The 24645-nt window shown below is 45.6% G+C and overlaps 1 protein-coding gene across 1 annotated transcript in view; it reads right to left on the bottom strand.

The window, feature by feature from the left end:
- Nucleotides 1-15291: 15291 nt before the first annotated feature.
- Nucleotides 15292-24645, bottom strand: part of MGST3 (microsomal glutathione S-transferase 3) — a 28852-nt gene continuing 19498 nt past the window's right edge. The window contains exons 5-6 of the mRNA XM_077452628.1: nucleotides 20265-20337; nucleotides 15292-15566 (exon numbers count right to left, since the gene is read on the bottom strand). Coding sequence (XP_077308754.1) covers nucleotides 15445-15566; nucleotides 20265-20337 — 195 coding nt within the window. The 3' untranslated portion in view covers nucleotides 15292-15444. The remainder of the gene's footprint in view (nucleotides 15567-20264; nucleotides 20338-24645) is intronic.

The following is a 24645-nucleotide window of genomic DNA, read 5'->3' as shown; positions in this document are numbered from 1 at the left end:
ATAGGTCCACAATAGATAGGGTTGACGTGCACCACTGCTGACCGCTCACCTATACTGCAGCAGTCCTTCAGCGGTATAGGGACTAAGAGTTTTGTCACAGGGTCATTTAAAAAATGACATGCAGAGGAAGAGGCAGGCCCTTCCGCAGGGGTGGTAGGGGTAGGGCAGGAGCAACAGGCTTGAGCCAAAGTGGGAAGTTGCAGAAGGTGCGTTCAATTACTTTAAAGGATGCACCAGACTTGGTTGAGTGGCTCGCTCAGCCTTACTCTTCTGCACCCTCCTCATCCTCTCGATCTGCACCCTCTTCTTCACTCTCTGCTATGTGCACCCCCAAAGACACTACCACCAACAACACGACCACCACCACCACCACCACATACCTTCCGCTTGAGTCACTGGAATTATTTTCCGATCCATATCAAGAGGACATTTCTGATGCGCAGCCACTCTTGGTATTGGATCAGGAAGAGGAGGTAGCAACAAGCGCTACTCAGCAGTCTGACGCCAGTACCCAGATCAGCCCAAGGAGGAGGTTGGTCCCCGGTGTTGCTGCCTACTCTACTTATAGCGGTGGGGAAGGTGACGTTGATGATGACGTGTCTAGTGATGTCACGTGGGTGCCCACAAGAGAGGAAGAGGAGGGGAGTTCAGAGGGAGATATGGACCAGCAGATAGGGAGGAGAAGCAGCAATGACTTACATTGCACAGCAGGGACAAAGCAGACTGCAAATGTATCAGGAGCGAGTCATCGACCATGTACGGTCACATCTGGCGCTCCCAGGACACCGGCACATGGCTCCGCAGTGTGGGCTTTTTTTAACGTGTCCGCTGCTGACAATAGCGTTGCCATCTGCAATCTTTGCAGTCAACGCGTTAGTCGCGGTAAGCCCAATACTCACCTAGGGACGACCGCCTTAAGAAGGCACATGAGCAGCCATCACCGAGCCCAGTGGGAGCAACGGAACACACAAAGCCACACTGCAGGCTCTCACCGTCCAGCCTCGTCTTCTACTTCTCCTTCTCCTCTCTCCTCACAATTGTCCTCCACTCCACCTTCCATCACGCCAAGCTCACATTTTTCTGCAAAAAGGCAGGCTTCCGTGGGCCTAATGTTTGAGCGTAAAAAAATGATGACGCCGGATAACCCTCTTGCCCAACGGTTGGCGGCTGGCTTGTCAGAACTCATAGCCCGCCAACTACTGCCATATAAACTGGTGGACTCGGAGGCCTTTCGCAAATTTGTGGCCATTGGAACACCACAATGGAAGGTCCCAGGAAGGAAGTATTTCTCAGAGAAGGGCATCCCAGAGCTATATGGCCATGTTCAGCGGCAAGTGAATGTATCTCTGGCACACAGTGTCGGTGCCAAGATACATCTGACCACAGACACGTGGTCTAGCAAACACGGGCAGGGAAGGTATATCAGTTTTACTGCCCACTGGGTGAACCTTCTGACGGCCGTCAAGTATGTAACCCTTGGCACCTGTGTAGATTTGGTTTTACCGCCACGGATTGCATGCAGGCCTGACTCTTCTTCTCCTCCTCCTACTCCATCCTCCTCCCTCTCCTCCTCAGCTGCCTCCTCCTTTTCCGCTGCTAGCGTCTCTTCCACTGCACCGCCCAAGCTCCCCAGAACCTATTCCACATGCCAGGTGAGACGTTGCCATGCCGTGCTGCGTCTGTTGTGCCTGGAAGCAAAGAGCCACACTGGCCCGGCACTCCTTTCAGCTTTGCGTTCACAGGCAGATGAGTGGCTAACACCGCTCAATTTGACAGTTGGTAAAGTGGTGTGTGACAACGGTGCCAATCTGCTTAGCGCATTGAAACAGGGCAAAATCACACACGTGCCGTGCATGGCACACGTCTTAAACTTGGTCGTGCAGCGATTCCTTGTCAAATACCCTGGGGTCCAGGACATCTTGCGGCAGGCAAGGAAAATCTCGGCCCATTTCAGAAGATCTTACACGGCCATGGCTCGCCTTGCTGACATTCAGCGGCGACACCATCTGCCGGTCAGACGTCTTATTTGCGATTGCCCGACGCGATGGAACTCAACCTTCTATATGCTTGATAGGCTGCTCCAGCAGAAACGTGCAGTTAACGTCTACCTGTATGAACTCTGCGAAAGAAACGGTTCTGGGGAGCTGGGTTTTTTTTCACCGCGCCAGTGGCTGCTCATGCGCGACACATGCAGACTTCTGCGGCCATTTGAGGAGATCACCAAACTGGTCAGTCGCAGCCATGGCGCCATCAGTGACATGGTACCTTATGCCTTCTTTCTGGAGCGTGCATTGCGTCGTGTCATTGATCAGGCTGTGGAGGAGCAGGAGCGGGAAGATGAGGAAGTCGCAATGCTGGATGAATTCCCAGGGGGGGCTACTCTATCTGAGACAAGTCAACAACAGGAGTCTGATGAGGAGTCAGAGGAGGATGGTGCCGGGGCGGATGAGCAGGAGCAAGAAGAGCATGCTTTAAACCTTTCTGGGATCCCTGTTGTGCGAGGATGGGGAGAGGAGAATGAAGAGGACGACATTATCCTGGATGATGAGCAGGAGCCAGGCCACCACACCGCTTCCACTTTAGTGCAAATGGGGGCCTTCATGCTCCAGTGTTTTAATAGGGACCCCCGTATAAAAAGCATGAGGGTCAAGGACCAGTACTGGGTGGCAACGTACTTAGACCCCCGGTACAAACACAAAATGGCGGAAATGTTACCGCCGTCGCAGAGGGCTGTCAGAATGCAGCACTTCCAGGCCTTGCTTCGAGAAATGCTGCATTCTGCTTTTGCGTGCGCTGGCAGAGGAGCAATTCCCACTCCCAGAGAAGGATTTGCGGGTACCAATCCAACAGCGCCTGCAAGAAGAGGCCGGTTTGAAGATGTGTTGGTGACTTCGGATATGAGGTCATTCTTTCAGCCGACCCATCGACAGGTGTCATCCGGATCCAGCATCAGGGAACGCCTAGACCGTCAGGTGTCCGACTACATTGGGTTAACGGCCGATGTGGACGCTCTGAGGAGTGATGAACCCCTAGACTACTGGGTGGGCAGGCTTGACCTCTGGCCAGAGCTTGCCCAATTTGCAATCGAACTGTTGGCTTGCCCCTCATCCAGTGTCCTGTCCGAAAGGACGTTCAGCGCAGCAGGGGGGATTGTGACCGATAAGCGTACTCGCCTAGCTCACCACAGTGTTAACTACCTCACATTTCTAAAAATGAATGAGGCATGGATCTCGGAGGAATTCAACACATGTGATCAGTAGACCATGTATATGTCTATAAACAATTTTTGGAATCAAGCACACAGACCTTCTTAATTCATTTGGCTCACTTCCCTGACCCAAAAAAGCACACCGTACTATATGCCCCTACCCTCCTCTTTGAAGAGGTTGAGCGGTGTCATATTTCTACTGGGGCTGCTTATTATGAGGGGTTCCCACCATCCCTGTGCTGTGCTGACTTCCTCCTGGGTGTTCTTATTATGAGGGGCTCCCACCATCCCTGTGCTGTGCTGACTTCCTCCTGGGGGTTCTTATTATGAGGGGATCACACCATCCCTGTGCTGTGCTGACTTCCTCCTGGGGCTGCTTACGGTGCTGCTGTCAGCGCTGTATGTCACGGAGCTGCTGTCAGCGCTGTATGTCACGGAGCTGCTGTCAGCGCTGTATGTCACGGAGCTGCTGTCAGCGCTGTATGTCACGGAGCTGCTGTCAGCGCTGTATGTCACGGAGCTGCTGTCAGCGCTGTATGTCACGGAGCTGCTGTCAGCGCTGTATGTCACGGAGCTGCTGTCAGCGCTGTATGTCACGGAGCTGCTGTCAGCGCTGTATGTCACGGAGCTGCTGTCAGCGCTGTATGTCACGGTGCTGCTGTCAGCGCTGTATGTCACGGAGCTGCTGTCAGCGCTGTATGTCACGGAGCTGCTGTCAGCGCTGTATGTCACGGAGCTGCTGTCAGCGCTGTATGTCACGGAGCTGCTGTCAGCGCTGTATGTCACGGTGCTGCTGTCAGCGCTGTATGTCACGGTGCTGCTGTCAGCGCTGTATGTCACGGAGCTGCTGTCAGCGCTGTATGTCACGGAGCTGCTGTCAGCGCTGTATGTCACGGAGCTGCTGTCAGCGCTGTATGTCACGGAGCTGCTGTCAGCGCTGTATGTCACGGAGCTGCTGTCAGCGCTGTATGTCACGGTGCTGATGTCAGTGCTCTGTATTACGGTGCTGCTGTCAGTGCTCTGTATCTCCTGCACCCTCTTGTTTGCCTACCCTGGTCCCTGACCTTCCCTCTCCTCCATTGCCTTCATTAGCTCCATAGTCCTGAATTGTCAGAACAATTTCCCAAATAAAAAAAAAATGCTTGTAGTTATCGATCCCAAATTCACCTCATACATGTATTATGCTATTGTCCAGGTGGTGGGACTACGTGCTACCCCCTAATAATTACCCCGTGGCCGCAAATTCGACCTAAAGGTTTGCGAAATTCGCCTCCCATTGAAGTCAATGGAGCCCGCGGCGAACGGTCGTTTTCGCGAACGTTTGTGTCCGTTCGCGTTTCGCGTTCGCGAAACGTCCCGTCGGAAGTTCGTCCATCACTACTCCCAGTGATGTCCTCCTCTTACTCTGTCCCCTTTTTGCTCTATCCCCCCAGTTTTACTCTCTTCCTCCTCACCCCTGCTCGGCTCTTCTGCCTATGGGCGAGTGCACTCCATGAGCCGCCATGGTCTCGATCGTTTATTCAAAAATGGCACCAGGCTGCACCATTACGTTACTGCGCATGCGCCGCCGAACCTATAGCGATATTTAAAAGGCATCTAGCAATTTAATTATGATCCTCAGATTCGTTAATGGCATCTGACAGCCAATATCGCTGAGTGGAGAAATGGATCATTTCCATTTCGCAAAGGTGTTTAATAAGTCCATGGCTCACAAAGCTATGCTCTTGCTTTAAATCAATTTTGGCATATTTTGACCTATTAAGGTGAAAAAACACCTGGCAGTCACTGCCCCACCGTTTTACTTACCTGAGCCCCTTCATCTCCTCGGCGGGGTCATGCTGTCCCTCTCTCCACAGGGTCCCGGCTCTTGATTGGATAGATTGTCAATAAAATCCAATGAAGCGGCCACCAGGGGGCGGGCCGAGTCCGGCATTCATGTATGTGGATGCAAATGCTGGACTAGGGAGTGTGCCCGCAAGGTAACCCCCTCGGTAGATCGTTTCTCCTAGAGGGTTATCTGATGCGGGGAGGAGCCGCGAGAGCTGCCAGGGGACCCCAGAAGATGATGTTTGGGGCCACTCTGTGCAAAACGAGCTTCACAGTGGAAGTATGACAAGTTTGTCATTAAAAGACTAAGTTAGACTTACCGGTGACGGTATTCCTAAGAGCCTTTCAGGACAACCCCGGAGAGAGTGTAGCTCCACCTTGTCATTAGGAAACACATGCCCACTTTAAAAACACCTCTTCTTTCTCCATGGCTTCAGTTATTGTGGCCTTCCGACACTGGAAAACAAAGCACAGAAAGCACAACACCATGGTATAACTTAATACATTTACTAAGCATAACCTAGGGAGGGAAGTAACGGTTGTCCTGAAAGGCTCTTAGAAATACCGTCACCGGTAAGTCTAACAGTCTTTCTCAAATCGCCTTTCAGGACAACCCCGGAGAGGATAACCGAGAAACTTACCCTAGGGTGGGACTACTGCCTGCAGTACCTTCCTGCCGAAGGCCTGATTTGCCACAGACAGTAGATCTAACCGGTAGTGCCGAAGAAACGTTGAATAACTGGACCAAGTGGCAGCCTTGCAGATTTGTTCAGGCGTTGCACCGGCCCTTTCAGCCCAGGAAACTGCCGTGGATCTAGTAGAGTGGGCAGCAATACCTGAGGGAGGTATTTCTCCTTTTGCTTTATAGGCTTCTGTTATAGCCTGCTTAAGCCACCTACCCAGCGTACTCTTAGAAGCTTTCTCCCCCTTGCGTGATCCAGAAAATATCACAAAAAGGGCGTTTGATCTTCTAAAATTTTTAGTCATATTCAGAAACTGCAATAGACACCTTCTCACATCCAATGTGTGAAAAACTTCCTCTCCTGCATTCGCTGGGGTTGCAGAGAATGTAGGTAGCACTATTTCCTGCGATCGATGAAAAGCTGAGGATACTTTCGGTAGGAATGCTGGATCCGTCCTCAGTACCACCCTGTCCTGATAAACTCTAAGGAAGGGTTCTGTAATAGCTAGAGCTTGGAGCTCGCTGACTCTCCTGGCCGAGGTGATGGCCACCAAAAAGATTGTTTTTAAAACCACCTTCTGTAAAGAAGCTTCTTGTAAGGGTTCAAACGGTGCTCCCGAGAGACCCTGTAAAACTGTAGACAAATCCCAAATGGGAAAGTCTTTAAGGGCTACTGGTCTACTTCGAGTAAGAGCCCTAAAAAATCTAGAAATTAAAGTTTCTTTAGATAAAGTCTTTTCAAAGAAAACTGATAAGGCAGCCACCTGAGTCTTCAGGGTACTGGCTGCGAGACCCTTCTCCATTCCTTCATGGAGAAACTCCAAGACGGACACCGTGCTTGACCTTGAGCTCTCTAGAACTACACCAAGGAGTTAAACTTCTTCCAGACTTTCATGTAAATTGCCTGTGTAACTGCCTTCCTGCTAGACAGCAGGGTCTTTACTACTTTATCTGAGAGACCTTTGGCTTTTAATAGGTCCTCCTCAGAAACCAGGCGGTTAGCTGTAGAAGTTCCACCTCTGGATGATTTACTGTCCCCTGGGATAACAAATCTTTTCTGAGTGGTAACCTCCATGGGGGCTTCGAGGCTAGGTTTCGAAGACCCGCGAACCAAGGCCTTTTTGGCCAAAAAGGAGTGACTAGTATTAAGTCTGTCCCTTCTTCCCTGAATTTCCTCAGCACTAGTGGAATTAGAGGAAGGGGTAGTGCCAGGGGTAGTGCCAGGGGTGAGCAAATGCATCCAACCCTATTGCTGCATCTCCTCGGTGAAGAGAAAAGAATCTGTCCACCTTTGAGTTCTGCTGGCTGGCAAAAAGGTCTACCTGTGGAACCCCCCAAGCCTCTGAGATCATCAGGAACACTTCCTGATTCAGGCTCCATTCTGCCTCTAGCAATTTGCGCCTACTTAGGAGGTCCGCAAACAAATTCTGAGAGCCCTTCAGATGCACTGCCGATAGTGAGGCTGTGTTCTGCTCTGCCCAGGCTAACAACAGATTGGCCAACTCCATCAAGCTCCTGCTCCTGGTTCCACCTTGCTTCATAATGTAGGTAACCGCTGTTGTGTTGTCTGACAACACCTGGACATGGTGACCTCTCAAATTCTGCTGAAAGGCCACCAAACCCAGAAAGATCGCCTTCAACTCCCTCCAGTTGGATGATCTTTGAGCTTCCTGCTTTAGCCAAGCCCCCCGAGATGTCTGACCATCCAGGTGGGCCCCCCAGCCCCAGGCACTTGCGTCTGTGGTAAGACGCTTGTCCACAGGAAAGGTCCACACCAGGCCCCTTGAGAGGTTTGCCGGTCTCTCCACCACCAAAGAGCCCTTTTCGTCCTTGACGAAATTTTTAACTGCTTTTCCAAAGGATCCTGATAGGACCAGCTTGACAGAACCTCCCTCTGAAGGGGTCTGGAATGGAACCTGGTCCACTGAACAGCCGGGATTGCTGCCGTAAGCAGGCCCAGAACTGCCATAGCCGTCCTGACTGACACTGCCTGGTTGCTCTGTATCCGCTGTACAGCTAGCTGCAACTTTCCTGTTTTTCCAGCGGCAGGAAAACTTTCTGGAGAATCGAGTTTAACGTATACCCCAGAAATTTCATTTCCTGTGAAAGGGTCAGGTTCGACTTCTCTAGATTTAGAAGCCACCCCAGGCCCTCGAGGTGAGACTGGGCCCTCTGGAGATTGACTAGGACCTGCTCCCTGGAGTCCGCAAAAAACAAAAGGTCATCCAGATAAGGGACTGGAATCCCCTTCAACTTCAGGGGCTCCAAAGCCTCTGCCATAATCTTTGTAAAGACCCTGGGAGAGGACGAGAGTCTGAATGGCAGAGCCCTGAATTGGAGGTGCCATACCGAACTCCCCACCTTCAATGCCAGGCGCAGGAACTGCTGCGATGCCTGATGAATGGGTATATGAAGGTAGGCATCCCTTAGATCCAGGGATGCCATGAAGCATTCTGGGGTCAACAACTTTGTGATGGAAAAAATTGTATCCATCCTGAAATGTTTGTACTGAATTAACCTGTTCAGAACTTTCAGATTCAGGATTAAACGGTACTTCCCTGAGGGTTTTTTCACCAGAAAAATATGTGAGTAAAAACCCCTGCCCTGCTGGTTTACTGGGACTTGAATCAGAACCTCTTGCTGTATCAGCTCCTGTAATAAAAGCTTCATTGCAGAGGCCTTCTCCTGATCCCTTGGCAATGTTGTCACATAAAACCTGCTCGGGGGTGGTTCTGAAAATTCAAACCTGTACCCCTGATCGACAATGCTCTTCACGAACAGATTTGGAGACAGCCTGTCCCATTGTTCGCGAAAAGCTGACAGTCTCCCCCCCACTGGGGAGAGATTGTCACTTCCTCTTGGGGGACTGCTCTGGGGGAGATCTAAAGAGGACTCCACCCCTGCCTTTGCCCTTCTGCGAACCCCATCTGCTCTTGCGATCCTGGTCCTTTTTATGGGACTGCTGAAAAGCACGAAAATTCTTTCTGGCAACCTGCTTTTTCTTAGCTGGAAAAGCCTTCTTTTTATCGGCTGTCCTATCCAGCACCGACTCTAAATCGGGTCCAAAGAGCAAGTCACCCGAGAAGGGCAGACCACACAGTTTGACCTTAGAAGCCGTGTCCCCAGACCATGTTTTCAGCCAAACTGCTCTCCTGGCTGAATTTACAAGAGCCGAAGACCTGGCGGCCAGTTTAACTGATTCTGCTGATGCATCCGCCATATATTTGACTGCATTCAGGATCAGTGGAAAGGACTCTAAGAGATCCTTGCGGGGTGTCCCAGCTTCAATATGGCTCTTCAGCTTCTCTACCCAACATTCCAGGTTCCTGGCCACTACAGTAGCTGCCATAGCTGGCTTTAGACTGACTGACGCAGCATCCCAAGCCTTTTTAAGGATGGAGTCAGCTTTTTTGTCCATTGGGTCTTTAAGGATCCCCATATCCTCAAAGGCTAGATCCGTTCGTCTGGATACCTGCGAGAAAAGCTGCATCGACTCTGGGTTTTTTGTTCCAAACCTCTGAGTCTTTATCTTCGAAGGGAAACCTTCTCTTGAGAGCTTTAGAGAAGAAAGGGGCTTTTTCTGGGTCCTTCCACTCCTTTCTCACCGAATCTGAGAGGACCCTGTGGACTAGAAAATCTCTCAGTTTTGTTTCGTCCAACCCCTGGTACATTTTGTCATGAATTGACAGCTGTACTTTTTCTTCTTGAATTTTTAGAGTAGTGTAGATTGCGTAAAGAATGTCATCTACTTCCTCTAGTGATAGCTTGTATTTAGAGCCCCTGCTATCTTCTTCCTCTTCCTCCTCCTCAGAATCCCTGAAGGAGATGAGAGTACTACCCCCTTCGTCTCCAGAATCCTCGGTCTCCACCTGTCTGGACGATGACGCCCTGGGGCTGGGCGGCAAGTTCTGAGGCTCGGTCTGTGCGGGAGGGTTTTGTATCAGGATGGACCTGACTGAACTCAAGGAGTTTGTCAGCTCTTTAACTGAAAACAAATCCTTATATTGCTGGGATGTTTCCTCTTCCACCAATTCTCTGATACAATTTCTGCACATTGCCTTCTGCCACGAATCTCTGAGGGGGGTCTTGCAAGAAGGACATTTTCTCTGACCTGGTCTAGCTTTTCCTAGTGATTTTTCCTGAAACGACATGCAGGCTTAACTCACTAAAAGCTCTCAACAACCAGTCGCTTAACACCAAGCCAGTGCAGAGACCCACCACCAAACAGACCACTAGTGAGACCCCAGAACTAGGCTGCAAAGGGTCAGAGCGAAGTCACCTCTGACCTGCAGCGACAGGCCCCCAAGAGGGGGGAACAGACAAAGACATAGCCCAACAGTGAAGCAGAGGGTGCCAGTGCACCTTACATACCTGGGCTGGACCGGTGCTAGGGGTGCCTGTCTCCGCCATAGCTGGCTTACACTCCTCCATCGCTGAGTAAGGCAGCTATACACATACAGCTCCATAATTTTTTTAAATTTTCCCGGCCGCCGCGTCATCAGGGCCGGCCGGAAGCGGAAGCACACGGTCGCCTGACCCGCCCCATGATCCCTGCGTTCCAGGCGCTTGAACCACGGCGCCACGCCCCCTCAGAGCGCCCGCGCGTCACCGTAAACGACGCTGTCGCGGGCCGGGACCCGACGCCGAAAACGGAGCCACGCCGCTGACCTGCAGCGACCTCCGCCAGCGACAGAGCCCTCCCTGCGCTAATCCAGCGGACACCGGGCACCCGACGCCGGCACTCCGAGGGTCCTTACTCCCGTGAGATGGCGAGACCAGGAGCTCCAGGAGTCCTCCCCCACTGGGAGATGCTGCTGGGGGTCAAAAGAAACAAACAACCGGTACGTGAGGTAAGCCTTACTCCCCTACAGAGAGTGTAGCTCTCCCCTGGTTCATGCACATGCTTCCTCCGTGGAGGAAACACAATAACTGAAGCCATGGAGGAAGAGGAGGTGTTTTTAAAGTTCGCATGTGTTTCCTAATGACAAGGTGGAGCTACACTCTCTCCGGGGTTGTCCTGAAAGGCGATTTGAGAAAAAATGGGAATAATTTCTTTTAAAGCGGTTGTAAACCCTTACAACACACTTTGACCTACAGGTAAGCCTAGATTAAGGCTTACCTGTAGGTCCAAGAAATATCTCCTAAACCTACACGGTTTAGGAGATATTTGCCGAAAAACAGGCACCACTGTCTACGGCGCATGCGCCGTAGACAGCGCGGCACAGTCAACGGCGAATATGCCGCGCGTGGAGGCTCCCGTGCGCATGCGCGGGAGTGATGTCATTGCGGCTTCGCCGAATGACAGCTGCAGAGCGGCGAAACCCACCGAGAAGATGGATGCGCCGGATCTACAGAGGACAGCAGTGACTTCGCTGGCTCATGTGTCAGGTAAGTCACACATAATGAGCTACTATGTGATGCATAGTAGCCCATTATGCTTTACCTTTGCAGGGAATGAAAGAGGAAGTAAACTCATCAGGATTTACTTCCTCTTTAAGAATTTGATTGTTTTGGGAGTGTCATGCCTTTTAACTGGGGCCCTGGACTTCCTTTTCTGCTCATATGAAGCCCTATCTACTTCCTCCTCTGTACATTCTGGGGAGTAACTTTGAAACTTAGAGGACAACCCTTATTCTGACCCTGCCTTATTGTGACTTACCTGTATCTCCCGGTGATATAAATATTTCTATCCTTTCATTTCTTGTTCTTCTAAGCGACTTCGGCTCATGGATTCATGGTTTAACCACTTGACCACTGGGCACTTAAACCCCCTTCCTAACCAGACCAATTTTCAGCTGTCGATGATCTCACATTTTGAATGACAATTAGTCATGCAACACTGTACCTATATGAAATTAGTTTTTGTTTTTTTTTGTTTTGTTTTTTTACACAAATAGAGCTTTTCTTTGGAATTTAATCACCGCAGTTTTTTTTTTTTTTTTGCGCTATAAAAGAAAAGACCGAAAATTCTGTAAAAAAAATGCATTTTTCTTCGTTTCTGTTATAACATTTTGCAAATTGGTAATTTTTCTTCATAAACTTTGGCCAAAATTTATACTGCTACATATCTTTGGTAAAAAATAACCCAAACCGGTGTATGTTATTTGGTCTTTGTGAAAGTTATAGAGCCCACAAGCTATGGTGTCACCCCAAATACCCCCACAAATTACCCCTTTTTGGAAAGTAGACATTCCAATCTTACCTGTTTTGGTAAAAAAAAAAAAAAAAAATCGCAATAAGCGTATATTAACCACTTCAGGACCGCCGTATTGCCAATGTACGTCAGCAAAATGGCACAGGCAGGCACAATCACGTAGATGTACGTGATTGCCTTCCAGCAGGTGGGGGGTCCGATCGGACCCCCTCCCGTTGGATACGACGGTCCGGTTCGCTCCAGGAGCGCTCCGTGATGAGGGGATGGCCGTTGGTTTTCGGCCACCCCCTCTGGATCGCTCCTGGCCAATGAGAAGCTTCCTCCCACTGTGTATTGTTTACACAGGAAGGAGGAAGTGATGTCATTCTCCTCGGGGCGGTCTTTTTGACCGGACTACGAGTAAAAGACTAATAGTAAGTGTGCACCAACACTACACTGACATGTAGGTACACACAGGCACACAACCCCCCCCCCGATCCCCCCCCGCCCCCCCTCCCCCCCCAGTCACAGTGTCACTGATTGCATTGATCATTTCTTTACTGATCAATGCATTCAGTGTCAGTTGTGACAGTAAAAACTGTCAGGACAGTTAGTGTTAGGTCCAGGGTAGCCCCCTATCACCCCCCAATAAAGATTTAACCCCCTGATTGCCCCTAGAGTTAACCCTTTCACCCCCTTTTGCCAGTGTCACTAAGCGATCATTTTTCTGATCGCTGCATGTGTCGCTAGGTAGCTAGTTATTTTTTTAGGTTCACCGCCAGGTTTTTATATCGCTAGGTACCCCGATATACTACCCAATAATGGTTTTAACCCCCTGATTGCCGCTAGTTAACCCTTTCACCCCCTTTTGCCAGTGTCACTAAGCGATCATTTTTCTGATCGCTGCATGTGTCGCTAGGTAGCTAGTTATTTTTTTAGGTTCACCGCCAGGTTTTTATAGCGCTAGGTACCCCGATATACTACCCAATAATGGTTTTAACCCCCTGATTGCCGCTAGTTAACCCTTTCACCCCCTTTTGCCAGTGTCACTAAGCGATCATTTTTCTGATCGCTGCATCAGTGTCGCTAGGTAGCTAGTTATTTTTTTAGGTTCACCGCTAGGTTTTTATAGCGCTAGGTACCCCGATATACTACCCAATAATGGTTTTAACCCCCTGATTGCTGCTAGTTAACCCTTTCACCCCCTTTCACCAGCGATCACAGTATAAGTGTCACTGGTGACGCTGGTTAGCCAGTTAGTTATTTAGGTTCCCCGTCAGGTTTTTATATAGCGCCAGGGACCCCCATATACTACCTAATAAAAATTTGAACCCCCTGATTGCCCCTAGTTAACTCTTTCACCACTGATCACCGTATAAGTGTTACGGGTGACTCTGGTTAGTTTGTTTTTTATAGCATCAGGGCACCCACCATTTATTACCCAATAAAGGTTTAACCCCCTGATCACCCGGCGGGTGATATCAATTAGGTTTTAGGGTCAGGGTCTGCGTCGCCCCAGGCAGCGCTAGGTTAGTGCCAGTACCGCTAACACCCACACGCAAAGCATACACCTCCCGTAGTGCTATAGAATCTGAACAGATCAATATCTGATCTGATCAGATCTATACTAGCGTCCCCAGCAGTTTAGGGTTCCAAAAAAACGCATTGTTAGCGGGATCAGCCCAGATACCTGCTAGCACCTGCATTTTGCCCCTCTGCCCAGCCCACCCAAGTGCAGTATCGATCGATCACTGTCACTTACAAAACACTAAACACATAACTGCAGCGATCACAGAGTCAGGCCTGATCCCTGCCATCGCTAACAGGTTTTTTGGTAGCATTTTATATTTAAATCCGGAAGGCAGTGCTTGGTTTTCGGGGTGCCGTGCGCGACTAGACTCCCAAAAAGTCCCACACATGTGGTATCCCCGTACTCAGGAGAAGCAGCAGAATGTATTTTGGGGTGTCATTTCACATATGCCCATAGCATGTGTGAGCAATATATCATTTAGTGACAACTTTGTGCAAAAAAAAAAAAGTTTGTAATATTCCCGCAACTTGTGGCAAAATATAAAATATTCCATGGACTCAACATGCCTCTCAGTAAATAGCTTGGGGTGTCTACTTTCCAAAATGGGGTCATTTTGGGGGGTTTTGTGCTATTTTGGCATTTTATGGCCTTCGAAACTGTGATAGGTAGTGAGGAGTTAAATCAAAAATTTGCACCCTTAGAAATCCTGAAGGTGGTGATTGGTTTTCGGGGTGCCGTGCTCGACTAGACTCCCAAAAAGTCCCACACATGTGGTATCCCCATACTCGGGAGAAGTAGCGGAATATATTTTGGGGTGCAATTCCACATATAACTATGGCATGTGTGAGCAATATATCATTTAGTGACAACTTTTTGTAAAAAAAATTTTTTATTTTTTTTTTGTCATTATTCAATCCCTTAGGACAAAAAAAATAAATATTCAATGGGCTCAACATACTCATCAGCAATTTCCTTGGGGTGTCTACTTTCCAAAATGGGGTCATTTGGGGGGGATTTGTACTGCCCTGCCATTTTAGCACCTCAAGAAATGAGATCGGCAGTCATAAATTAAAAGCTGTGTAAATTCCAGAAAATGTACTCTAGTTTGTAGACGCTATAACTTTTGCGCAAACCAAAAAATATACGCTTATTGACATTTTTTTTACTAAAGACATGTGGCTGAATAAATTTTGCCCTCAATGTATGACTAAAATTTAGTTTATTCGATTTTTCTTATAACAAAAAGAAGAAAATATCTTTTTTTTTCAAAATTTTCGCTCTTTTTCCATTTATATCGCAAAAAAAAAAAAAAAAATCGCAGAGGCAATCAAATACCATCAAAAGAAAGCTCTATTTGTGGGAAGAAAAGGACGCAAATTTCGTTTGGGTGCAATATTGCATGACCGCGCAATTACCAGTTAAAGCAGCGCAGTGCGAAATTGGAAAAAGACCTCTGGTCCTTAAGGTGTTTATTGGTCCGGGGCTGAAGTGGTTAATTGGTTTGTGCAAAATTTATAGCGTGTACAATATAGGGGATAGATTTATAGCATTTTTATAATTTTTTTTTTTTTTTTTTTACTAGCAATGCGATTCTTATCGGGACTGCGACATTAAGACGGACACATTTTTGGGACCATCTGCATTTATACAGCGATCAGAGCTATAAAAATGCACTGATTACTGTAAAAATGTCACTGGCAGGGAAGGGGTTAACTGTGTTCCCTGAGTGTTTTTCTAACTGTAGGGGGAGGGGACTGACCTAGAGGAAACACACAGGCCTAATATCCAATCCACACCTGTTTCTATTATATTTTACAATACATTTCTCTAGATATTTTTTGTGAACACTTACTTTAGGGTAACATTATCTTTTAGAATCATCTGTACATCAAAAAACAATAACAAAAAGGTAAACTTTTTAAACATTTTATTTAGAAAATACAGATTAATTAGAGAACATACTAATTTTGAATAGGTATTATTTTACCCCTAACGGGATAAATCATAAACTGAATCAGCAACAACAATCAGCACATTTGGTCCCATCTGCTGTCTTTTCCTGGTTAGACCCATGTCTTTGGGTTAAAAGACCAGCCAAGTAATTTGAAGGCAGAGCATACAGTGGAACCAAACAGACCAAGGAGGGCGAAAGAACTAATGGCTCCTCTTGCACGTTTCTTTGGATCTAGTAAAGGTTTAAGTTTTGAAAAGGGAGAGAAAAAACAAACAAAAAAAACAACAGTTGATTACTATAATGTCAAAATAAAATAGACATGATAAACAGTTACAGGAATTTTGCCCAAGATCATGCTCAAGACCCCTTTCACACTGAGGGCGTTTTGCAGGAGCTATAGCATTAGAAGTAGCTCCCGCAATCCGCCCTCAGACTGCTGCACCATTGTCTCCAGTGTGAAAGCCTGAGGGTGCGCTGGCAGGGTCGTCCGGAAAAGTCCTGCCAGCAGCTTCTTTTGGAGCGGTGTGTTTACCGCTCCTCCACCGCTGCTCCCCATTGAAATCAATGGGGCAGCGCAGCAATATCGCCAGCAAAACGCCGCTATTGCAGGCGGTTTTAACCCTTTCTCGGCTGCTAGCGGGGGTAAAAGCACCCCACTAGCAGCTGAAATGCGCTGCAAATCCGACGGTAAAACGCTGCTAAAAATAGCAGCGTTTTACAGCTAATGCTATGGGCACGGCAGTGTGAAAGCCCTCTTAATAAACACTATTGCTAAAAAAGGTCTGACAAATGCATTTTTTTCAGTTTAGAAAAGGGGTGAGATGAGAGTGATCTTTAATTTATATAATATAATAAAAATTGTGTATACATAAAAAAAAAAAAAAAAAAAGAAATCCCATGCTCCTTTAGGGCCCATTCACACCCAGCTGTCTGCTGCATTAATTTAAATGGGTTGTCAGTGCAAAACAGACTGAAAACTGAACCTGCACTATTTTTTGGAACGCAGACTACCATGTGGTGTGGTGCGCTGCAAAGCAGGTGCATTGCTTTAGTGGGTTGCGGTGACTTTGAAAATTTTATGTCACTGCAATGCATCAAGTATACGGGCATGTAGAGAAAATCTACACTGTAAAAATATTGGATCCAACATTGCTGACCTCCTGAAAATTCTAGCTGACTGGCTGTCATAATGATCCTTTTACTTCAATACTGACAGCTGCTGACCTGGGAGAAGTCGTACGTCTTCCTGCTAAGTCAATCAAAAAGTATAAAAGGTCATAGAAACCATGACAAGCAGGAAACCAGCATTTTATAAAGGAGGGGTCAGCAATGATGGTCTTCTTTAGGCTCGGTTCACACTGCTGCGATGTCAGAGATCGGATGCGATTCGTAACCGCACTGCAAATCACATGCGATCTCTGTGCGATGCGATTTCAGCTATACGGATAGCATGGCTGAATTTGCAAACTCTTACAGGACCTTTTTTTGGTCCACAGCAGAATCGGATTGCATGGGTGTTCACACCATGCGATCAGATTCCTGTCTGAGTTTGCAGATCACACTGCGATATGCGAACTGATTTGGAGGTGGTGTTAACTTTTAATTGACACTCCCAGCAGTTTGCATAGGGCAGTGTGAACTGCCGCCGGGAGACATGCGATGCGGGAACCCGCAGTGGATTCGCAGCGTTCCCGCATCGCAGCAAGGTGGTATTCTTAAACTATTTAGGTGATTTTTTTTTGTCTGTCAAATGAATAATGCTGTTAACTATTTCAGGGTATTTAAAATGCATGTTCCAGGTAATTAATCAGGTGAAGTTTTATCTAGTTTTTTCACTAGATAAAAAAAAGTTTTATTAATAAAAGTATTTCCATTAGGCTTTAAGTTCTCAAATGAGGGTTACAGGTGACACCCAAGATATGATCCGAGAGGTTACACGTGAACAGAGCTTCCAACCGACCCTGAATGCAGACAGTGTGCGTCCAGGGATGGCATTTCTGTGGAGTTTCTGGCCGCAGCGATTTGAATGCAACAATAGTAGAGTGCAGCTTCATCCAGGGGAAGAGTTTAGCTGTCTCTGAACACATCCCATCACCCGTGTGAATGTAGCTTAAAGCCTCATACACACGATCGGACTTTGTACAAACTTTCCCGTGGACTTTTGTACAAAGGGCGTTGGCCGTAAATTTGTATTGCATACACATGATCTGACTTTTTAGGCAACAAACACGAATGTAGTGACGTTTCAACATACTGACGACACTTCAAAAGAGGACGTTCAATTACTCCAGCACCACCTTTGGTCAACTTCTGTATTGCCTGATCTTTGGCACTGGTTCTGAGCATGCGTGTTTGTACTTTGTACAAAAGTCCGATGGTTCTGTGTACACACGATCGGACTTTACTCCATCAGACTTTTGTCAAAAAGTTTGTCCATTCGCACAGCCAACAAAAGTCAGATGAAAACCGAAAAAGTTTGTCAGATGGAGCGTACACACAGTCGGATGTTGTGCCAAAACAGCCAATTTACATGTTTGTTGTCAAAAAGTCTGATCGAGTGTACGGGCCTTTACAGTCTTTTTTCCACACATATAAATGATAATATCAAGTTCTACTCTGGTAGTAAAGTGTTTGGCATACAAATCCTCGTATTTACACAAAGTTTGAATACATTTCTATAAAGTCATAAAAGGTTAAAGGTTATGAACCTACGTTTGTCCCCAAATTGTCCTTCTATTCTGAAATCAAAACTAGCTTACCATGTCAAAAGCTTTGACATTTAAGAAAACAATATTTATTGTCGAGTAATGGTCTAGTTAAACTGCTCTACTTTAGGCTAGGTTCACGCTGCTGCGATGCGGGAACGCTGCGAATCTACTGCGGGTTCCCGCATCGCATGTCTCCCTGCGGCAGTTCACACTGCCCTATGAGAACTGCTGGGAGTGTCAGTTAAAAGTTAACGACACCCCCAAATCAGTTTGCATATTGCAGTGCGATCTGCAAACTCGGACAGGAATCGGATCGCATGGTATGGACACGCATGCAATCCAATTCTGCTGCGGACCACAAAAAGGGTCCTGTACGAGTTTGGTCTAAATGCGATGCGAATTCAGCCATACTATCTGTATGGCTGAAATCACATCGCACAGAGATCGCATGTGATTTGCACTGCAGTGCGGTGCGAATCACATCCGATCTCGGGCATTGCAACAGTGTGAACCTAGCCTTAGGCAAAGGAGTAGTAGTATTTAGAAGAATTTCAAATTATCCTGGAGTTCAGCTTTAAGGCTGGGTTCACATCGCAGCAGAGCGGCTCACAGCAGGGGGTCTGGCCAGTCCCCATTCACTGGTCCAGGTCTGATTTCAGCCCGAATTTTGGGCTGAATTCAGACCTGAAAACGGACCAGAAGACGCACAGGACTCCTGTGCAATTCGCAACGGAGTTGTGTAAACCAGCTCCATAGACAGCCGGTCACAATCTCCTGACATGCAATATGCAATAGTGTGAACCTAGCCTCAACGTCAAAGTAATTAACAAAAAACTCAACAAGTTAGCCTTCATTTAGTTTATAATTATGTACATAACATCGTACCGATGTGACACCAGGAGATTTTACACATTCCCAGAGGTTGCAGCCACCAGGGGGTGTGTGTATATCTGACAAGCTGACTGCCAGATGGAAGCAACCTGGGCTCTACATGCCCGGGACTGGTTTGGCAGTGGGTAGAGGGGAGAGAGCAAAGTGAACATTGCTTCTGGGTCAGCAAGGACAGTGAACAATGTATAAAATAGCACTTCTGTGTCCCACTTCCACTTTCCCAAGCCTATATGCCTAGGGCAGAAGCTGATAAAATGCGATAGTCATTCCATCAGCTTCATTGGGGGGACAGGTGAGACATCAGGGGTATATATATATATATATATATATATATATATATCTATCTATATATATATATATATCTATCTATCTATATATATATATATATATCTATCTATCTATATATTAGGGCTGCAACTTACGATTATTTACATAATCGATTAGTTGGCCGATTATTATTTCGATTAATCGAATAATCGGTTAATAACCTAAAAAAAAAAAAAAAAGTTTGCTGCAATTTGCAATTTTACATTTTTTTTGGCCAATTTGTTGTTGGGCAGATTAAAAAACACAAATTGCCACAAAAAATGCATTATTACATGCTTTTCTGCAGCTTCTCCATTTAAGTATATTGAACCAAAAAAACAAAATAGCACAGTTTTGCATTAGAAAAAAAGTCCTCGTCTTTTCCAAATACGCAGTGGCTGAAAAAATCATGGATGTGAACGTGTCCCATAGGAAACCATGTAAATGAACTGTAGTGTGTTTCTGCAAAAAAGCACCAAAAAACACAGAGGTGTGACCCAGACCTGAGATGTTTAGTAACATAATGGGATTAAAAAACTAAAATTGGTACAAAAAGAGCAAATAATCGCTACTGTAAGGGGTTAATTTTTTACTATGGGACAGTGAAAGTAATATTTACAGTAGCGATTTGCTCTTTTTGTACTATAAAGGGCTATTTTTTTTTTAACCCCCATTATGTTAGTGGCCGATTATTCGATTATGAAAATAGTAATCGATTAATTTCATAATCGATTCGTTGTTTCAGCCCTAATAAATTTATATATATATATATATATATATATATATATATATATATATATATATATATATATATATATATATATATATATATATATATATATATACACACACATATATATATATATATATACATACACACACACACACACACACACACACACACACACACATATATACATACATACATATATACACACACCATTTGCCAGATTGCTTTTGTCCTAAACACAATTAAGCACTTGGTAAGGTAAGGGCAATAAATTTAAGCAGCTTGTGTACTTACCACCTGTAGAGTATCCAGCGGCATAAAGTTCTCTGCCAACAATCCATACAACTCCCAGAGCACTAGCAGCACGCTGTAGGAATATAAACAAGTCAATTCAAGTGGTAGATAAACAAGTCAATATTTGTGAAAGAAAAAAAAAAGGAACCTTAAGCTATATCACTTAAATTAGCATGTAAAAATAAATGGATGAAAGGAATTAAACATTTGTAAAACCTATTAAAGAATATACATACTAAAGACATACTGATTTTCAAACAGTGTGCAAAGATGCAAATGTAATATGCACAGATTAACGTTCAAAATGCAAGCCTTGCAAATTTTCCTTTATTACCCATTTCTGCATTGTGAAATACTTACCTTCTTCTAGAGATTTTCACTGTACAGCCCTGCCCTACACCACACAAACTGCCAGCAAAATGCCCATTTTCTCTTCCAAGCGTTCATGTGTGCCGTCAATGCCCCATTCATTCTGTATAGATGCTCCGAGCTCATGGAAGCATGTCGTTCTTTAGGAGGTGAGCAATGAACCCCAAGAGTAAAATAATCAGCAGTTTTCTCTGATAGCCAGTAGAGTGTGCTGCGTTGCATTTACCTGGCATTGTGCAGCAGAGCCTAATTTCTATGACAGTACAGGGGTTTCGTCACAGTATTAATATCTGTGCCACTATTTTTTGTGCCAACTCAACCAATATTTTACCCTTCATTGACCTGAATGGCATATACACACACACACACACACACACACACACACACACACACACACACACAGTCGTGCTCAAAAGTTTGCATACTCTGGCAGAAATTGTGAAATTTTGGCATTAATATTGAAAATTGACTGATCATGCCAAAAAACTGTCTTATTTAACCACTTCCCGACCAGCGCACAACGATGTACGTCGACAGAATGGCACGGGCAGGCATATTGGCGTACAGGTACGTCCAATATTCAATGCCGCCCTGCCATCGGGAGCACGCCGCCGGCGGCGCGCTCCCGCGCTGGTCGGGACCCCCGTGAGTCCGGTCGCGGGACCCACAGACTCGATCGCCGCGGGCATCCCCGCGATCGTCTCACGGAGCGGCCGAATGGAGGTAATGCCGTGTAAACAACATTTCTCCATTCTGCCTAGCAACTAGTGACGCTGATCTCTGCTCCATGTGATTGGAGCAGATATCAGTGTTCACTAAATGAAAGCCCAACCCCCCCACAGTTAGTAACACACCCCTACACTTAACCCCTACACTGCCACCCACTGGTTAACCCTTTCACTGCCAGTGTCATTTACACAGGATTCACTGCATTTATATAGCAGTGATTACTGTATAAATGACAATGGTCCCAAAAATGTGTCAAAAATGTCCGATGGGTCCCCCACAATGTCGCAGTCACAATAAAAATCGCTGATCGCCGCCATTACTAGTAAAAAAAAAATAATAATAAAAAATTATTAATAAAAATGCTATAAAACTATCCCTATTTTGTAAACGCTATAACTTTTGCGCAAACCAATCAATAATCGCTTATTGCGATTTTTTTACCAAAAATATGTAGAAGAATACGTATCGGCCTAAACTGAGGGAAAAAAATGTTTTTTTATATATTTTTGGGGGATATTTATTATAACAAAAGGTAAAAAATAATGCGTTTTTTTCAAAATTGTCCGCAGGGGTGATCAAATACCACCAAAAGAAAGCTCTATTTGTGGGGAGAAAAAAAAGGACGTCAATTTTGTTTGGGAGCACGACCGCGCAATTGTCAGTTAAAGCGACGCAGTGCCAAATCGCAAAAAGTGGTCTGGTCTTTGACCAGCAAAATGGTCCGGTCTGCAAGTGGTTAAGGATAACAATCACATGAAGTCATTTATTATCACACAGCTTTTTTGGATCCTTTTTAAATCATAAACAGGAATCACTCAAATGGCCCTGGTAAAAAGTTTACATACCCTGGAATGTGGCACACGCAGGTTAAAATGGCAATTAAAAGGTTAATTTTCCACATTTGTGGCTTTTTAAATCATAATTAGCGTCTGTGTATAGTCAATGAGTTTGTTAGCTCTCACATGGATGCACTAAGCAGGCTAGACATTGAGCCATGAGGAGGTAGAAAAGAACGGTCTAAAGACCTGCGTAACAAGGTAATGAAACTTTACAAAGATGGAAAGGGATATAAAGAGATATCCAAAGCCTTGAATATGCCAGTCAGTACTGTTCAATCACTTAAGAAGTGAAAAATTAGGGGCTCTTGATACCAAGCCAAGGTCAGGTAGACCAAGAAAGATTGCAGCCACAACTGGTGGAAGAATTGCTCATGATACAACGAGAAACCTACAGGTAACCACAGGAGAAATGCAGGCTGCTCTCCATAAAGTGTGGTTGTTTTTCAGGAGCACAATTAAACGATACTTGAACAAAAAATAGCTGCATGGTTGAGCTGCCAGAAGGAAGCCTTTACTGCACCAATGCCACAAAAAAAGCCCAATGAGGCATGTCAAGGTGTTGTTGGGCATATTGTAACCAGGCTTTTTTGTGGAACTTGTACAGTAAAGGCTTCTTTCTGGCAACTTGACCATGCAGCTCTTTTTTGTTCAAGCATCATCATATTGTGCTCCCCAAAGCCAACCACACCATCTTTTTCCAGAGCAGCCCGTATTTCTCCTGAGGTTATCTGGTTTTTCTTTGTATCCCAAATAGTTTCTGTGGCAGCTGTGGCTGAGATCATTCTTGATCTACCTGACCTTGGCTTGGTATCAAGAGATCCCCAAATTTTCCACTTCTTATAAAGTGATTGAACAGTACTGACTGGCATATTCAAGGCTTTGGTTATCTTTTTATATCCTTTTCCATTTTTGGTAAAGTTTCATTACCTTGTTACACAGCTCTTTTGGCTGTTCTTTTCTACCCCCTCATGGCTCAGTGTCTAGCCTGCTTAGTGCATCCATGTGAGAACCAAAAAACTCATTAACCATTTATAGACATTTTTTAACCTGCATGTGCCACCTTCTGTGTCTCTACCAAGGCCAAACATTCCTGGGTATGTAAGCTTTTCATCAGGGCCATTTGGGCGATTTCTGTTATGGTTTAAAAAGGATCCAAAAAAACAATGTGATAATAAATGGCTTCATGTGATTGCTATCCTTAAATAAAAGACAGTTTTTTGGCATGAGAGAATATATATATATATATACATAGAAGGATTGGCTGTTTGCCACCTCAGCATGATTTGGCATACTGAAGTCATGTGGTTACTTTCCTGTCTTTTCACTGGTTGTTCGAGATCATAGCAGAAGTTCAGTGTAAGCTATACACAGGAAAAAACTACACATTGCAGCTCCAAAGATGCCAGCAGAAATATTAAAACACAGACAACTGATCCAGGGGAGGTTTATCTACTGAGAGCTGGGCATAAGAGAAGATACAGTGATTTCATTTATTTTTTGTGTGCAGTGTGTTTCTCTGGTCACTTAATCACAGTTGCAGCATTCATTTTGATCAACAGGATGTGTTGTGTGGGGGTGGATGTCTCATTTCATTTCATGTGCTCTGGCCAAGGGGAGTGTAGAGGTGTGCGGGGAGTCCGTTGGCATCACGATTCCGCCCACCAAGTGCCAGATACCAGTCCTGACCACTGAATCCGGAGTTTTTGGGGCGCCAAATAGAGAAAGGGGAGACAGTTGAAAGGTAAGGCTACATACAGGAGGCATGTATATCCTTATAGTTCAGCACCATGGTAGTACTTTATAATTGATGAGAGTGGGTTTACATCCACTTTAAGCCTTGTACACACGATCAGATTTTCGGATGACCGAACGTCCATTTTTTGTGGCATGCTAGTCTCATGTAGAAAGTGAAGAGGTTACTCACCATACGAAAATTCTCGTACGACAGAATACAAATTCAGAAGTGACGTAATGTGTTGACTAGTCATATATGTGTTCTTTAGTTTCTGAGCATGCGTAGTCTTGCTCTTACATTTTTTTTGGATGAAAACCGTACTAATTATCCGAAAATCGAATGTTGAATTCACGCATGTCAAAAATTTTATAGTTTGCAGATCCAGCTTTTGTTGGATGAATAATTGATATTCATCCAAGAAAAGCTGGATCTGCAAACTATAAAATTTTTGACATGCGTGAATTCAACATTCGATTTTCGTATAATTAGTACGGTTTTCATCCAAAAAAAATGTCATTTAAATATAAATTAGTAAAATTTTGTCCGCCGAACGATCTGCCGATTTTTGGATCGATAGTATGGTGCTTTTGACAGCCAATTTCAATAATCGGCTGTCAAAAGCACCATTCTAACGATCCGAAAATCGGCAGATCGTTCGGCGGACAAAATTTTACTTCTGATCTTCGTATGGTGTGTACGGGCCTTTAGA

This window comes from Lithobates pipiens, unplaced genomic scaffold (genome assembly GCF_037356315.1).
Source record: "Lithobates pipiens isolate NorthernLeopardFrog02 unplaced genomic scaffold, aLitPip1_a1.2 Scaffold_23, whole genome shotgun sequence".
Lineage (NCBI taxonomy): Eukaryota > Metazoa > Chordata > Amphibia > Anura > Ranidae > Lithobates > Lithobates pipiens.
This window is presented reverse-complemented; position numbering and strand designations above follow the sequence as displayed.